Below are 13,994 nucleotides of genomic sequence, written 5' to 3'. Positions count from 1 at the left end.
GCTGCTGTTCACAGTGCCTTTGTTTTTGCACTGTTTTGTTTACCTTGAAATTTGGCCACAGTGGATGCAAGGACGTATTTTGCACTAAAATATAAACTATGCAATTTTGTTTAACTTTTGCACAATTTCGAATGATTACGTAGATGCAAATTATATGTATTTTGCACGCCCCTACAATTTTAGGAATCAAATGTACGCATTTAATTTGACATGCTCCTTGCACACTATGTAAGTGGGGGATAGATTGGACAGAAATCAGGTTCAATATCACGGTATGCAAATATTTATCCTAACTTGAATAGCCTTACTTCCAAAAAAACACTTGTCTAGTGGTTTCAATAAACATTATACAATATCTTATCAGCAGTAAATACAGAATGTATGCTTTTTGTTCCATACACCAGTTTTCGTGAGAAAATACTAAGAAAGACTAAGAGACCATAGTTCAAACGTGATTATTTTCTATTTCTTACTTGGATACAATACTGCAGTTATAAGCGAGCTCGTTTTCCTCCCTTTGCTGCGTTTCTGGTTTGCCTTTTCCAGCAAGAAGTTTCTCTCTAGGTAGCAATGCCACTTTCACATTTTTTTCACTCTTATCAAATTCGAAGAAGTTAGAAAACGTGTGCACTATTTTTGTCTGCAGGTTTAACTTTTGAGCGTCTTTACATTGGCAGTGCACAGGAACCGTTCTGGTAACCATTTTTAAAAATACATTTTAATGAAAGGTTGTACTAAGGAGCAATACGTAAACCAATGAAAAACCTATGGCACCCGGTCTTTTCTGTTATGCACCCAGAATCTGTTCCAACATGCCTGTATCCATCAGGTCTGCCTCAGCGCTGTCCCAATTTAGGAAAGCGTTGAAGAGTCACATTTTTTGAGAAACGTACTTCACAGTGCCTTAATAGTCATCAAACCACCTACCTCTCCTATAACCTGTTGACTTTATGCTGTGTTCTGACCATGTACAGTCCTCCATTGCTTTTGGATAGTTTTGCCAAGACGATCACTTCAAGATGTTATGGAAAGTTTCTTCGTTCTTTATTCATCTGGCTTCATATGCAACTTTTGGTCTTTTGCGAGCCTTTCAGACCAGTGAGTCACCGCACCTTGGTATGTTGTCATGTGCCTGGAGATAGGGTTGCAGATTCAGAACTTATTAAATTGTCTGGGGGTGATGTTTATATCTGCCTTTCACTTCCCTGCCTTATGAATGAACTTATGAATAGTAACTTCAGTGCTATGCTAATAAAATAAACATAAAGGGGACTTGTTTACTCTGTTATTTTAGAAAGTGGAATGAAATCATAGCTATGCAAATAACCAAATGCACTTTGAAGTGTGGTGGGATTAGGGGTGTGGCCCTCATAGTCCACAAGGATGTTTTTCCAACCTCCCCATCCCCAAACCAATCCCCCTCTCCCCCCTAGCTATCTTCGTATTGATCACTCTGAGTGGACAGGCTCGCCGACACTGTACACACTAATGTCTCAGCCTGCATTAAAGATTTTTCTTCAGCGTACAGACTTTAACCTTGTCTGCCATTCCCAGTACGAGCTTGGATCCTGAGTGCTTTGTCTACCAAAGCTTGGGTTCATCTCAGGCCAATGCTATTAGGCATGAGGTAGACCTTTCGTCGTGCACCAATAAGCTTGTGGGCTTTGACGTGATGTGCGGAGAGGTTGGGTGGTGGTTGACGGGGAAATCTGTTGCATTAAACTATTATGGGAAACGAAGTGTGCATCCAATTTCTTATAAGAAACATTGATTTTTGACGTGTTTACTAGAATACCAATTTTTTAAAAAGGCAAATCGGAATATTGGTAAACACGTGTTGTAGTTCTTTCAGAGAACCGCGTGTGTTGCTAAGATAAGTGCTGTGCAGTGACCTATAAGATAGGCATCTTGTTGTTTTGTTTCCTGAACCAGGCTGGGTTGGGAAACTGCTGAAGGTATCCTTGGTGTGTACATGTATGAAGAAGACATAAAAGCATGCTGTAACACCTATTCTGCATGTGTGATATGGCATGTTACATTATTTACTATTCCTAAGACATCAGCCACGCTTTCAGCCAACTATAATTGCTCTGATATTTTTTTAATCTGCAATTTGTGAACCCGTCCATTATATAAAAATAAAAAAACACCACAGGGCTGGGGAGCATCGTGGCCCTTCATGTGGTAGCAGTCCTTTGTCTCTTCCTGAAGTACTTCCCATTTGCTTTCCCAGATTGTTGAAGTATGTGCCACATTATGGAGACGCTAAAAAGTGTGACTTAGCCGCTCGAGTTTCGGGGAGCAGTGTCCTCCCGCATGATCTTGCCATTTTGTCTCCGGAATGAATCGCCGATTAATATCCATGTTGATAATAAGACCAGATTTGTGTTCTCGGATATTTTACTAAGTTATAGGTGTTCTTTCTTCCAAATTCATTGATGTTTCTAGGCATTAGAATCCGTGTTTTATGCACTTAAGAGGAAAAAAAGCAATCATCAAAGGGCACACGAGCACCTAGATGCATTGCCACCCCCTGAGCATGTCCCATTTGTGGTCAGATAGTCATTCACTCACTGAGAAATACTCTCCATCTGATGAGATGCCTTTAGAGAGGAGTGATATGAGCTGAAAGGAGGACCTTTATACTCCTTTGGTCACTCTACAGAAGTACTTCATTGGTCAAAATTTTGGACCATTTGCTAGAGATCTATGTGGCTTTCGACCCTCCATAGTGATTCCTAGCCACCCCCTTAGTACTGTGTGACTTTTTAAATGCTCATGTTATTCCAAAGAGTAGAGGATGTGGCCTAATGATTAGAGTGGACAACTGCAAAATTAGGAGTCCTGGTTTGAGTCTCGATAGGAACGCTCAACACACTGGGATTCTGGGCAAATCACGTAATCTCCGCATGCCTAACACAATTAATGTGTATGTCGGTAACGCAACTGGTGCTCATGTAAAATGCTCTGATTCCCTGGGGTTGATTTTGCGCTATATAAAACTCCCCCCCCCCCCAAAAAAAGCAAAACAACTTGTTATTTAGTGGATAGAGCAGTATAGGTGAGATGGCAAGGAGCCTATGTGCCCAGTACATTCTCCTTTAATATTGAGGGCTCCCCAAAATGTTCCTAGAGCATGTGCACAAGCCCTTTGTGCAAATCTCAGTACTTCTGCACTGTTGGGGCCTTTCTGACCTACTTCCTCTTGATTTGGCCCTGCCTATTACATATTTTGCTAGCCGTTCACATTTCTCGTAAAACGTTCCTAGAAGTGTGCCAGGTGTCGCTGGGCAAATCTCTTAAAAAGCTGCTAATGCACTCTACTTTGAAAAGCCCAGAAATTGGCAAAAAAATTGCTTTAAAAATAAGCCTCATTTTATTGGTGACAGTCAAGGTTTAACAGAGGACATAATCTCATTTTTGTCTGAGAATACTGGGATGAAGTGTTCCTGCAGGACCTGAGTAAAGCACTTTCCAGCTAGGTTTTCGTGCTACACGTGGCATTACATACATTATACAGTTCCGCAACATAATGCCTTTCCGCAGCAGAAGGCGCATTAGCAATGGCTGTTAGAAAACATTTATTGATTTGTGTATCATCTTCTTACCTCTGTAGTCTGTTAGCCCCTCCCTCGGTTTCTTAGGCCGAATCTAAACCAAACTGTGTCCTTTATAGCATTAGTGCCAATCCCTTCAAAGGCGGTCACTATCTTAGTATTTCTCCCATGGTGCCATCCTGTGACAGATAGCACAGCCTGGCATATGGTCTTTTGCTTTTGGCTCTGTTTACTTAGACCTCTTATGGATCTGTAGGTGCAGATGAGGGAAGCCAAACACCTGGGCCCTTCCACTGTGTCCCCCATTCTACAATTGGTCATTAAACTGATCTGTCCTTCTGTGGAGACTACACATGAATGATGCAAGCGTGACCTGGATTATCCTCCAGTTCCACCATTTTCCCAGTTGAGATTCATGACAATTAAGAGGAAGGTGTCTAACATTATACAGTATTCTCTTCAGTTTTCTGATTTGCCTTGGAAAGTATCTATGCCTCAAAAATATAAGTTTCCGCTCCACAAAGACACTATACTTTCTTTATCACTGGTCAAATGTCATACACACAGGTAAACTATTTGGGTGACAACTGTGTGGGAATGGATACTCTCCGGAAAAACTATGCTCTGCCCTGGTATCGTACAAGATTGGTTGCAAATGTTCTTTAATCTATGTTCTCACCTCTTTGTCGTTGGGACCTGTTGGGACTGGAGAAATGTCCTTCACGTTAATTGGGAGTGCCCCACAGCATGCAAAACGTTTACCCTCACTTTTATTTTACCCTGTCACCTTGTTTATCAAGTGTGTGAGCATAGTCTTAGGTCTAACTTTCACAATGCAAGTTCCAGGATCTGCCCTGTGACCTGTAGGGGTACACCAATCATGACCTCATATTAGGCTGTGTACTACTGGTCAAGGCCTGGGTATATCACATAAACTGGTGGTGGCAGTGTACCATGTTTTGTGAATTCATCGTGTGACCAGACTTTTTCCTCTGTCAGTTATAACATAGTCTAATACCCACTTAAATGTAAAGTTCCGCTGTTACATGAAACCCAGTTCCTTGCTCTGGCATTCTGTGTGCAAGTCAAGTATGTGTGTACGGGCAGAGAACGTGTACATGATGTGTGGTGGTAGAACGCTCAGTAGCTTAGAAACTTTGCTAACAAGGCTTTAATGTAGCCAATGACTGCACATTAGTAATTCTGAGCATTGCCATTTGGTAGACGATAGAAATGAGGGTGGGGCTGTAGTTTTAATTGTTCTAGGTAAGGACGTTTCTAGGGATGGCCTGTCCTTTTGACTTTGTCTGTGTAATGCTTCAGAAGGCTTCTGCAAAGTACAGAAAATGCACACTTCATTATGGTCATATTTTGGGTGATCCTTCATGGAACCATCCCCATTGCTACCTGCTATGAGTGACCTCCCTCTTCACTAACTCTCTGTCTAGAGAGTAGCCTGGAAAGACAAACTGAAAGAGATCTAACCCAAACCAGTTTGAAAGCCTTCGATACTGGATCCACATCCCCTGTCCGGAAAATACGTGTGAACGTGGGATCCAAACCAACCTAATAAGTTCCAGTTCCAAATTCTTCATGACCAACGAAGGGAGTGCCCCACAGAGTACTCAACGGGCTGCTTTGTGACTGTGCTAGTCTCTGCATCACAGCCAGCCTGCCAGAGGTGATGGGGCATCACCTGAAATCTGGAAAACTTGCTGAAGAGATTGAATGTCTGCTTTGCCCACAGAAGCCTGCCTGCACAGAAACTGTCCAGGAGGGAGAAGCCTGCTGTGTTCCCTGCACGAGGAGCACCTAAAGGTTGCTCTCTGTCTTTGGGAGTGAGGCGTTACCCGCCCTATGTTATGAGAGCTCTGCTGGTTGCCCTTTGCAGTCCCTGCAGCAGACCGAGTACAAAGTTTAGGATATCTGGCACCATTGCAATTCTTGAAGGCGTGATGCTGCTGACAACGATCCCCGGCGAATCAAGAAGAGGAGCTGACTTTGATGCTGAAGCAGGATCCAATCCTAGCATGGCAGCGTTGCTACTGGCTGAAGAAGCAACAACCACCATGTGAACCTCGAATGGAGGCCCCAAGTGCTGGAAGATGCTCAACCCATGTCTGACCCTTGTCACATTAGAGACTCAAGCTGGCACGTAAACTGCATTCTGCAGCAGGAACAGTGATTATTGTCCAGCTCCTCCTGTAATTTGTGAACAAACTCTGCGATTGAACTACAAACTCCTCTGAATGAGTGGAAACTTGGCTTACTGCATCTGTGCCCTATGATTCGGTATGAAGGGCTGTAGACATTATAAATACACCTAGAACAGAGAAAGGGTGCCATAGCAGGTGGGTCAATTTACAAAGCATTGTAGTTGCACTAAACAAATCTTGCACTTAAACCCTGTTGAATTGTCATATTATGTTTTTCAGCAATAGGTTCGACAACGAAAGTGTGTTTCTTGGTTGACTGTAGAGTGCTGAGCTTTTGACCCCTCCCCCATAATATCTCCCCAGTGAGCCTTGGACTGCTCGTCTGCACTATCTTGCGTCCATTTTAGGAAGGCTTACTCATGCAACCATTTGCAGATCCATGGTAGTACGGACAACTGTGGCAAACGACTTTAACCACCACAACATGTTTCATTACACACTCTCTCAGCCGTAGTCTGCCACTCTTCTGGACTTGCTACTTATGCATCGTCTTCAAGGTTCTGCATGGCCAGGGCCCGGTGTTCCTCCAGGAGCTCTTCCAATGGTACAGACCAGGCAGACAACTAAGGTCGGCCAGTATGGGGCTGATCAAAACAGCCAGCATCAGGAAGGTGCGCTGAGGGGGCAGAAGCTTTGTTAGGGGAGCAGCGAAGGCTTGTAATGCCCTTCCTCTAGCCCTCAAACAAAATTTGAACCTGTTGGCATTCAGAAAAAATCTGAAAACATGGCTCTTTGCCCTCTAGTTCGGGAGGCCGAATTTCAGGGAGTTACCACTTCAGTGCCTGGACACCGGTAGGTAATAGCGCGCTTTACAAGTGTTCTAAATAAATAAATAAATAAATAAATGTTGTGTTATAGACCATTCAGCCCTCAAGCTGCAATTCTTGTTCTCCAGTCAGGGAAGATACTGTCCCTGCTGAAATCAGCACCACTAGGGTTCAGCTCCACTGAGCCCTAATAACAAGGGCCATCACTGATGACGCCATGGCTTCAGGCTTCAAACATAATCACGGTTTCAGTGTTTAAATTCCTCAATCACGTTCTTCACTCAGCATGTGCAGGGCAATTTTGACTGATTTTATGCTGGATGCCTTCCACTGTGTGATTTATGCAGGATGCCCGCTACTATAAAGTTTATGCAGGATGCCCTTTAACTTGTAGTGTTTGTGGTACCTCTTCACCATATGATGTTAGCTGAATGTTTTCTTTCCCAGGAGTTATTCAGAAGATTTTTCGAGATCCTCTTTAATTAGAATATGATGCCTCTACCATGTCTCTGCAGGATCCACTGACCATGTACTGTGTACAGGATTCCTCCAGCAAGTGGTTCATGAAAGCAGTCTTCAATAGTTGATACATGTATATCTCCTATACCCTGTAGTTTATGTAGGATGCCCGTTATACCCAGCTGTCATTGGTCGATTCCCTGGGGTGGGCCTTCTTTTTTTTAATTAATTTCTGGTGTGAAGTGTGGACACATGGCATGGTTTCTGCTGCTATTACTTTATGTATCCTAGATGCAGGTGTTCTTTCCTTGAACATTTAGAGCATGCATCAGTTTAGATTGCATGTGCACGCCTCTAACTCCCAGAGTAAATGCATTCATAGGACTATTTTTGTTTTTCTCTGCAGTCCAGTTTGATGGTGTGGATAAAAATAGGATGTCCCCCTCCAAAGAAGAGAAGATTCGGCACACGCACAGACATTCGAGTGGAAACCTCAAGTTAGCCAAACATCCAAGCCTGGACCACACGGGCTCCATCGGAGAAAGAATAGACCCGACTCTTCCCTTGGAGAACCAGTTGTAAGTATGGATGTTCTTGCAGTCATATAGTGCCACCTGGTTACATACACTTTCAAAAAGCTAGTGGATTCTTGGTTTGAGAACAGAAATAGTCACCCTTGGCCAGGTGCAGAAAATGTCTTGTGCCAGAACATGGTCAGCTCAGTTCTCTAAGCTCTGACTTGGAAAGCAGCTGTGCTTCACTCTACGATCAAGTAGTCATTTTTTGAGCAGACTTTGGGCCTTGTTACGAGTACGGTGGTCCATAAGACCTCCATACTCATGGTGGGTGTGTAGAATGTTCTTAAAAATGAAGATGCACTGTAGATTTGATTAGGAGTTTATTCATATACAAAGGATCCCACTCAACAGCTGCCAGAGTCTGTTTTAAGTGAGCAGCATTCTTCAAACATCAATGACCTCACTACACTCCAGATCACTGGCAGCATGGAACATAAGTAACATGACAATTCTAGCAATACAGAATATCACAGGTTGTCTGAACACAACCACACTGTGGCACCATGCACTGCATTAGGTGTGTTGTGGTTGAGCCACCACAGGACACTGCCTCCGCTGGGATCCAAGATCCCGTAGCCAGGCATGGTAATATGCTGCCAGTACCACTGCAGAGCATAATATGAGTTGCCAAATCTCCACCCTTTTCAAGGCAGTGAGCCCGCCATGAAAAGGGTGGTGTTGAGGCAACTAGGGGAGAAGCCCTAATAGGTCCTACTGCCCCTACTGGGACTCCGGGTGATTGTTGCGCTGGGGGTGGCGGGGGGGGGGGGGGGGGTTGGGGCACACATGTAGTATCCCCCATGGATTTGCACCCAGACCACCGCAGGACCACCTGCCTGACCAGAATTGAAGTCTTAATCTGGCGGGTGGCAGTACCACAATGTAGGCTTTCCTTCAGCAGACGGCGCCCTGCACTGGCAGCTGTAGGACCGCCAAAGCCGTAATAAGTCCCTTTGTCACCGAAACCCGCAAAACGATGTTTTCCTTCTTTGACTAATTAATGATGACAGTTTAAGGGGACACACAATTACACTTTGCAGTTGCAACAGATTAGTCAAGGGCCATTAGCAGGAATACTGCACCAGCTCATCATTGTTTTACTCTCTCGTTCGATTCCCTAGAGGGCAACCTCTAAAGTGGTGGGATTGATTTTCTGATAAGCCAGCAAGGAAAACGTAGTGCCACTCCCCACCCATGAGTGATGACTGAAAAAACAAAGAGCCTTTCGGTTACTTCAAATCAATGCCTCACATATATATTTTTATTTTTACTCCGTGTAATGACTGTGCTATAATCACACGAGGATGATATTTGAAGGGAAAAAAAGTAACTTGAAGCATCTTTGAAAAAAGTTATCCCTTTATGTCTGACCAAAGAAATATGTATAACGTGTAAAGCTTCTCTGAGGATGCTGATGCTGGAAGACGAACCAAAGCAAAGATTGGTTGCTGCATCTCTACATTCGTCCCAAGGGTTTTTCGTTGCAATATGTACTCGCAGATGGAATGCTTAGAGCTTCCTATAACTTTGAATCTTATTTCAGCACATAGCTTTGCATGGAGAACCTCTTTCTCTTGCCCATGTGTGATGCGTGTGTCTCATGCTGTCTCATACTATGAGTATATTTGTATTGAGGTTCGTCATAGGCTTTTTTTTCCCCCTCAGACACTGGTTCCTGATGTTTTCCCGACTTTCATGTAACCATTTTTTGCGGCTCTTGTTTGGGTAAATTAGAGTGTTGTAATAGCTTATAAGTGTGTAGAGTTTCCATTTGAAATTGTGACTGTCACACGTCATGACGATTGGTAGCTGCAGTCCAGTGTGTCGGTTCCTGGAAGGTGGGATATTCATGGTTGCCTCCACCTACTCATGCGGTGTGTTGCCCCTGTGATTGTAGGGCCCTCGTAGGGTTTAGTTATAGCCAGTGTAAGAGTTGACTATCTTTCATGTTCTTTTATTTCCCACTGCCTGCAGAAACCAGTGTCAAGCCAAGTGTTTGTGTGACTTCCATTAATGTTTTAGGGAGAGATTCATTTTTGATCAATTCAGTCAATTCAGTTCCTGCAGCTCCGCCTGTGGCTTGAGTGGTTCATCACTTGAACGATGACTTGGGGCAAGGAAAGGCCAAAGATGCACATCTTAAACACAAATAGACGAGGTACCATCCCTTCCGTCGTATCAGTTCTACTCTTCTGTTTCAGTGGCAAGAGAACAGCAAGTGATGGGACATATCATCTGGAACCCAGTCCAGAAAAGCAGAGAAACAGTTCCACTGTAGACTGGTTGCTACGGGAGCTGCAGCTCGCCTCACGGAACTGAACTTAAGTCAGTTTGGCTCCTTGAAAAATATGGGGGACTTTGAATCTAATAGCCTGTTATGTCTCGACCACCACTGTACTTGGTATAATCTGACCACTTTGGCTTATTCAGTGTTCACCTTTTACTTTAAGCTCTTCTCGCCTATGTGATGAGTCTAGAGATATGAGCAGCTAGTGAAAACCGTAGCGACGACAATGAGTAGCTATCCTGTGGAGCTCATGTGCTATTATGTTGTTCTAGAATGACTATTGCAAGTTGTGCTGTACATTGTTTTTTATTTGTTTGCCCTCTTTCATGCAAACACTTTAGTTCTTGGAGATCAAACTCCAGGCGCGCAATATATCAAAAAAGCATCAATATAGATGAAAACCTCTTTTCTCCTACTTTGAAGCAGTACTATAAGAGTTTTTGATGTATTTTATATGTTCTAGATGTCTCGAAGGAAAATCTTGACTATGGGATTCACATACATTAAATCTTCCCACCAACAAGCAAATTATCTAATCTGATTAATCGCAGTGCACATTTGAAAACGGGCGTTTCAGGCACAGGTGCATTCTTAAGTAATATTCCACCGGAAAATTGTAGAATATCGCCTTGAAGATCTGTGCAGACCTTTTTCAACATTAATGTTAGTCTGAGAGTTACAAAGCAGTTATTAAGCTTTTGTATATGCACTGAATAATTTGTTCAGAGAAACCTCCTCTAATCGGTACCTCTCTTTGTTGAACCCTGCATGGAGATGCTTTCTAAAAATCCTGGCACTGTTACAGATCCATAATTCAGAAGGTAAAGTAAGAATTCATAAAAATTAAATTCATATTTGTGCGATTGTTGGTGTGAAATGGGGTTCTGCAATACTTCTATGCGACCTTCTTAATTTCCATTAAACCAGTGGTACACAACCATGTTTTTTGATTTAATGGTGTCATAATGTCTTTTTTTTAATAAAAAAAGGGAAAAAGCTCTACACATTTCGAGGGTACTTTACTGTTCAGATTGCCAGTGTACGAGACAAACCGTACTATTCAGCATAGTATCTACTTTTGCACAAGCAGCAGTGCAGAGTATTGCCCTTTACTGCAGCCCCAAATATCAACCTGAGACCAGATTCTTTTTTTCCGGCCATTTTGGGGGGAGGGGATGGGGTGATGGGGGCTGAAGCATCCAAGACCTATCCTGATGTAACATTTATATTGAAGTTTTTTTTTTTCTGGGTAAAAAGGATTCTGATCTCTATGATAAGCCACAACCAAAAAAGAATTCCTTTCTGTGTGTTTCAATTTCGGTACTAGTCATATCATATACAACAACATTTGTTTATACCAATTTCATCATCATATCCCCATATAGTATCATTAAATCAAAACATATTTCTCAGTACATCATAAAAACACCTTCCTCAGTACAGTTTTAAAAACATCTTCTTTATTCGTGACAATTTTTCTTTGAGATACCATTATCCCGGGGGTTATAGTGAGTATAGAACCTCCACTTCCACTCTGTACGCAATGATCCTGCCTCTTTATTATTTATGGGGATCTACAGCGTCTCTCGTTGAAAACGAAACGCTCTGCCTGCCTGGTCTCCCTGGCTGCCCATGTCAGACATTATTGCGTGAACCCATGAGGAATAAAGGAATCCGATTGGTTAAGTCAAAAAACAGAAGCAACAATCCTTTAAAGTCTGTGGAAGTGCAGCCCTTGCTACGGAGCGTAGTGTCCCTATGCAAACAACAAATCCTCTGATGATATACAGAGTGGAAGTGGAGGTTCTATACTCACTATAACCCCCGGGATAAATCTGGTACCTCAAAGAAAAATTGTCACGAATAAAGATGTTTTTAAAACTGTCCTGAGAAGGTGTTCTAAAAAAACGAAGCACCGAAACGCGTCGACACACGGATTTTTAACTGCATAAATTGATTGTTTTTATGATGTACTGAGAAATATGTATTGACTTATGGTAAAAGTTAGGAAAAATGTCTAATATGTTGTTTTGAAAAAAACTATGATTTTGTTTTTAATAAATTGCTTATACTAAGTATATGAAAAACTTTTTTATAAATAAAAACTATTTAGCTAAATACAATTTTATGTTTTGATTTAAAGATAATATATGGGGATATGATGATTAAATTGGTCTAAACAAATGTTGTATATGATATATACTAGTACCGAAATTGAAACACACAGAAAGGAATTCTTTTTTGGTTGTGATATTTCCGGGTCCTTTCTGGGTTTATTTGGGAAAACTCTCTCTTTATAGCTCTATGATAAGCCTCCACTCCATAAATGTTGTAAGTTGTGACATCAGCATTTGTCATTGCATCGGTTGTTCAATACATGACCGAAAGGATGGTCCGTAGTTCTCAATAGCCCTACCTGAGCACTGTCACTCCAAAGAAGCTTGTTTCCGGTCCAGGGAAGACCTGGCTTGGCTGTACGGGCTGGACTGGTCCCATGACTCACAGGGTCAAGACTGCTTTGCATATAGCTTGGACTGAACTGGGGTGGCGAAGTGGGCAAAAGAACCCAGATTTGTGACTGTGGATGAGGGTCTGAAAAGCTTCAGCGCTCCGTACATCATTTTTTTGTGTTTGCTTTGTTCGCCCTTAGTTGGCAGGGTATGCCCAGACGTGGATCCCTTGCTCACTTTGACACCTGATTCAAGAAAGTCTGGATGATGAGTGGTGTTACCCCGAAACCAGTCCTAGAATGCTTGTTTCCAGTCCAGGGAAGACCTTGCTTGGCTGTTAGGGCTGGACTGTTCCCATGAGGCACAGGGTCAAGACTGTTTTACATATAGCTGGGTCTGAACTGGGTTGGCGAACTGAGCTAAAGAACCATGATGGATTCAACCCAGATCTGTTCATAATGGCTGAGCATTGAAGGTCCAAGGATTCCAGGACTATATCTGTTTTCACAGAGATTTTTGTAGAGGTAGAGGAAACATACTCAAAAACTCTGGACCTTTTAGAGTTTTAGAAAAGAACAGTTTTTTGGAAGGTAGAGTATGTTTTCCAGGTTTTTGTGCATACTATTTGTTAGGTTAAATCCTGTGATCATTGATTCAAATTTTCATTCAACAAATAAGGTCGATCCAAGGTTTAGAAAGAGTATAACATTTTATTGGTGCAAAATTGAACGAAAACAGCCAATTCAATTTTGCACCAATAAAACTTTATACTCTTTCTAAACCTTGGATCGACCTTTTTTGTTGAATGAAAATTTGAATCAACGATCACAGGATTTAACCTAAAAAATAGTATGCACAAAAACCTGGAAAACATACTCTACATTGCAAAAAACTCAACCCAGATCTGTAACTGGGGGTGAGCGTCTGAAAGGTTTCAGCGCTCTGTCCATCATCTCCTTGTGTTTATTCTGGCTATTTAACACAGTTTTAGGCACGGGGGTTTGAATGCACATCAGAGGTGGCTGTGTGGACACATACCTGACACATGATAGTTTGTTGCCTTTAACCCAGTAAGCATCACTCTTTCTCTTGTCCAAGATCTCCGAGGCAGAGAGCTCCTGAGTGGGTGCTCATTCAATGAGTATTTTGGCTGTCAGGTGGGATGGAATAGATAGCCACAGTGAACTTACTCTATTAGGGACTAAATACTTTAAAACAATATTTGTTTTTGTGATTTAAAATAATATATTCAGTATGAAGTGTTATATTTTAAGCTTTATGCTGCAGACAGTTGTATGATGTTTAGAAAAAAAGCTAATTATCCTAGGATTCCCTGCATTGTGTTATTTGATTTAAGTGTCCTTCTGGCGATTAACCTCCTTTGCTTTTTTTGTCTTCTAGCTGGTACCATGGGGCCATCAGCCGAACAGATGCTGAGAACCTCCTGAGGTTATGCAGAGAAGCCAGTTACCTGGTTCGGAACAGTGAAACCAGCAAGAATGATTTCTCACTGTCCCTAAAGTAAGTTTCTAAGCAAAGAATATGAGCTTGCATTGATGAGAAACAGAACCGGGGTAGGTTTTATAGAGCCTATTCCTTCCTAGAATGAGATGTGTGAGGAGGACTACTTAATTTTGCGCCGAATGGATGGAGTGTGAGCCGGCTAGACCCAGGTCTACT

The 13,994-nt window shown here is 42.3% G+C and overlaps 1 protein-coding gene across 3 annotated transcripts in view; it reads left to right on the top strand.

Moving 5' to 3' along the window:
• Window positions 1-13,994, top strand: part of SHF (Src homology 2 domain containing F) — a 370,081-nt gene that overhangs the window by 295,407 nt on the left and 60,680 nt on the right. For all 3 annotated transcript variants that reach the window (XR_015309165.1, XM_086959174.1, XM_086959173.1), the window contains 2 exons: window positions 7,406-7,577; window positions 13,716-13,835. Coding sequence is in view for 2 of the 3 variants with exons in the window: in XM_086959174.1 (XP_086815300.1) it covers window positions 7,406-7,577; window positions 13,716-13,835 (292 nt within the window). In the remaining variant the exon portion in view is untranslated. The remainder of the gene's footprint in view (window positions 1-7,405; window positions 7,578-13,715; window positions 13,836-13,994) is intronic.

This window comes from Lissotriton vulgaris, chromosome 2_2, assembly GCF_964263255.1.
Source record: "Lissotriton vulgaris chromosome 2_2, aLisVul1.2, whole genome shotgun sequence".
In the NCBI taxonomy this organism is placed as follows: domain Eukaryota; kingdom Metazoa; phylum Chordata; class Amphibia; order Caudata; family Salamandridae; genus Lissotriton; species Lissotriton vulgaris.
This window is presented reverse-complemented; position numbering and strand designations above follow the sequence as displayed.